This window comes from Silene latifolia, chromosome 5, assembly GCF_048544455.1.
Source record: "Silene latifolia isolate original U9 population chromosome 5, ASM4854445v1, whole genome shotgun sequence".
Lineage (NCBI taxonomy): Eukaryota > Viridiplantae > Streptophyta > Magnoliopsida > Caryophyllales > Caryophyllaceae > Silene > Silene latifolia.
Window position 1 is genome coordinate 53,362,234 of NC_133530.1, and position 2,815 is coordinate 53,365,048.

Below are 2,815 nucleotides of genomic sequence, written 5' to 3' on the forward strand. Positions count from 1 at the left end.
ATTGGGGTCACTAAGGGTAGTTTTTGGGACATTTGGTAATGGGGGACAGAGACGTCATAGTACAAAGGTCGAATATGGGTTTGGGTTTAAATGTTCCATGTTAGGCACGGGTAGTCATTTTGGGGGACGGCTGATGTTGGGTGATTTATGAGAAACCATGCTGGTTGTCGATGGGTGAGAAGCAGGCAGTGGAGGGGGTCGTGTTTGAGGAAACAGGGGAGGTGACATGGGAGCGTGTAGGAGATGTGGCCGTGGAGGGGGAGGCTGGGGATGGCAGCATATCAGGCTCGGTCGTGGAGAGGTGTAGGTGATGGGTCACGTAGGGGATGGGTCAGAGGTGAGAAAATTATAAGATGTGACTGGGGTGTGATGCGTAGAGCCAAAAGGAAATATCGATTCATCGAATGTCACGTGCCGAGCAATAAGAATTTTCCAAGTGGTCAAGTCAAAACACTTGTAGCCGTGCTGAGAAGACGGGTAGCCAGAAAATACGTAGATGACCATAAGAGGCGACCCGGTGATATAGGCTCAAGGTAGGAGAGACATTGTAGTTGGCTTTGCTAGGAAGGATGTTATGAAGGTAGGTGACCATGTCGAGATCATGGTGCCACATGGACGGGGGCAAATTTGCTTGGATGAGAAGGGTGCGGATGGTATTGTTTATGGTTTGTATCTTGCGCTCGGCCTTACCATTTTGAGGTGAGGTGTGCGGACACGAAAAACGAAACAACATACCTTGACTGGTGCAGAACTTGTGAAGAGAGGAATTATCGAACTCTCGGTCATTATCACATTGAAAGGTTTTAATATGACAATTAAATTGAGTGTTTATCATTGTATGAAAATTGGTGAAAATATTATAAACTTGGGATTTATTTGTGAGAGGGTAGGTCCATAAAAATTGGTAAAATCATCTAGCATGAGAATGTAATACCGATGACCCATAGTACTCACAACCGGAGACGTCCATAAATCTGTATGAATAATATCAAAAGCATTCAAAGTACTAGATAAAGAAGCATAAAACGGGAGCTTAATATGTTTTCCCAATTGACAAACATGACAAACAGATAAAGAGTTCAAAGGACGACAATCAATGTTTTTATTACGACAAAGAGAATTAAAAGGTGCATTGCCATGGTGGCCTAGACGATCGTGCCAGGTGAGGGCGAAAGAGCAATGAGGACGTGAGGGGCAGTCGTGGGAGCGAGTTTGGTCTCGAGTAGAGGGTAAAGGTCACCCATGCTATGGCTTCTCAGAATCGGCATCCCCGTCTTGAGATCCTTCACAGTAAAACCAAACGGATCAAATTGCACAGACACATGATTATCGATAGTGAATTTACGGACTGACACAAGGTTTTTAATGATTTTAGGGACGTGGAGAACATTTTTCAGATGAAGGGGAGGATAAGGGGATGGGAGTGTGCTAGTTCCGTAACCAACAATAGGAATCGTGTTGCCATTTACGACTACTATGTGATGATTACTACTCAAAGAAGAATAAGATGAGAGAGTACCAGCATTAGAGGTCATGTGCGACGACGCTCCCGTGTCCATATAGTATTTGTCGTCTAGTTGTTGAAGAGTGAGAGTTTGCATAGCCGCTGCAATATCAATCGGGACAAAAGCTCCTGAAGGTGCCCCGATGTTGCTGGGTTGAGTGATGAATGCCTGCAGTGGTCGAGGACCGCGTATGCCATGTGAGTTACTTGGAGGGGTCCATCCAGCGGTAGGGTATGGGCATGGCGGTGGCACCCACCCCTGTTGTTGTTGCGGCTGCCAAGGAGAGAACGGAGCCCATGTCCAAGATAACGGGTTAGGACCCGAGTTTTGTTGCTGCTGCTGTCCATGGCGAGTGGAGGTTTTCATGTTGTTGTGGTTTCCTCCTCCACCATTCTTGTCGCGGTTGTTACCACGACTGTGGCGTCCACCATTCTTGCCCTTATAGTTGTTATTGTTTGAAGAATTTCTACCTCGTTGGGCAGAGGAAGATGACCGGGTGGTTGAATCAGAGGCGCCATCGACCTGGGAAGAGAAAAGTGTTGTCTCAGAGGAAGAGGAAGCAGGTTTGGCACGGTGTGTCTCCTCCCGTGTGAGCATCATTCTGGCCTTGTAAAATGGCGGAAGAGGATCGCTTTGTTTAATTAGAGTAGCGATCCCATCATATCCATCAGAGAGATGGGTGACAAGTTGCAGCACGAGACGAGTGTCGGAGACGGGGGCTCCGACATTAGGAAGTTGATCAGCGATCATTTTGAGAGCCTGGCAGTAGGACGACACGTTTGGATAGTTGTCCATATGGATGTTGGTGAACTATTGCTCGAGCATGACGGCACGAGATTTTTTGTTATCGATGAAAATATCCTTGAGACGGTCCCAAGATTTATGAGCAGTGGCGCCTGGTTCAAGAATAGTATGAAGGAGATCAATAGAGATGGTACTATAAATCCATTGTTTAATAATGGCATCAAGACGATCCCACTGTGCGTCTTTATTAATAACCGCGTCTTTTGCAGGAGCGATATGATCAAGGACATCGAACGCACGAGCAATATTCATGAACAATTCAGCCCACGATGCGTAATGGACATACATGTTCGGTCTCAAGGGTAATTTGGACAAAGTTTTTTTATGTTGGATACAGAATAGGCAGGGTGAAAGGAAGGCTTGTTTGTGTCGTTAGCATGGCGTAATTTGATAGAAGAGATAAGAGAAGAAGAAGAAGAAGAAGAAGAAGGAGTTGTTTAGCGGAAGAGGGAGATTGGATCGAAGGAAAAGGATGATACCATAATAGAGTTTATTCCTCGAGGTCA

The 2,815-nt window shown here is 45.9% G+C and overlaps 1 protein-coding gene across 1 annotated transcript; it reads right to left on the reverse strand.

The window, feature by feature from the left end:
- Positions 1-1,145: 1,145 nt before the first annotated feature.
- Positions 1,146-2,300, reverse strand: LOC141655374 (uncharacterized). Its single transcript, XM_074462459.1, has one exon. It carries the CDS (start codon positions 2,298-2,300, stop codon positions 1,146-1,148), a length of 1,155 nt encoding a protein of 384 aa, XP_074318560.1.
- Between the last annotated feature and the right edge of the window lie 515 nt (positions 2,301-2,815).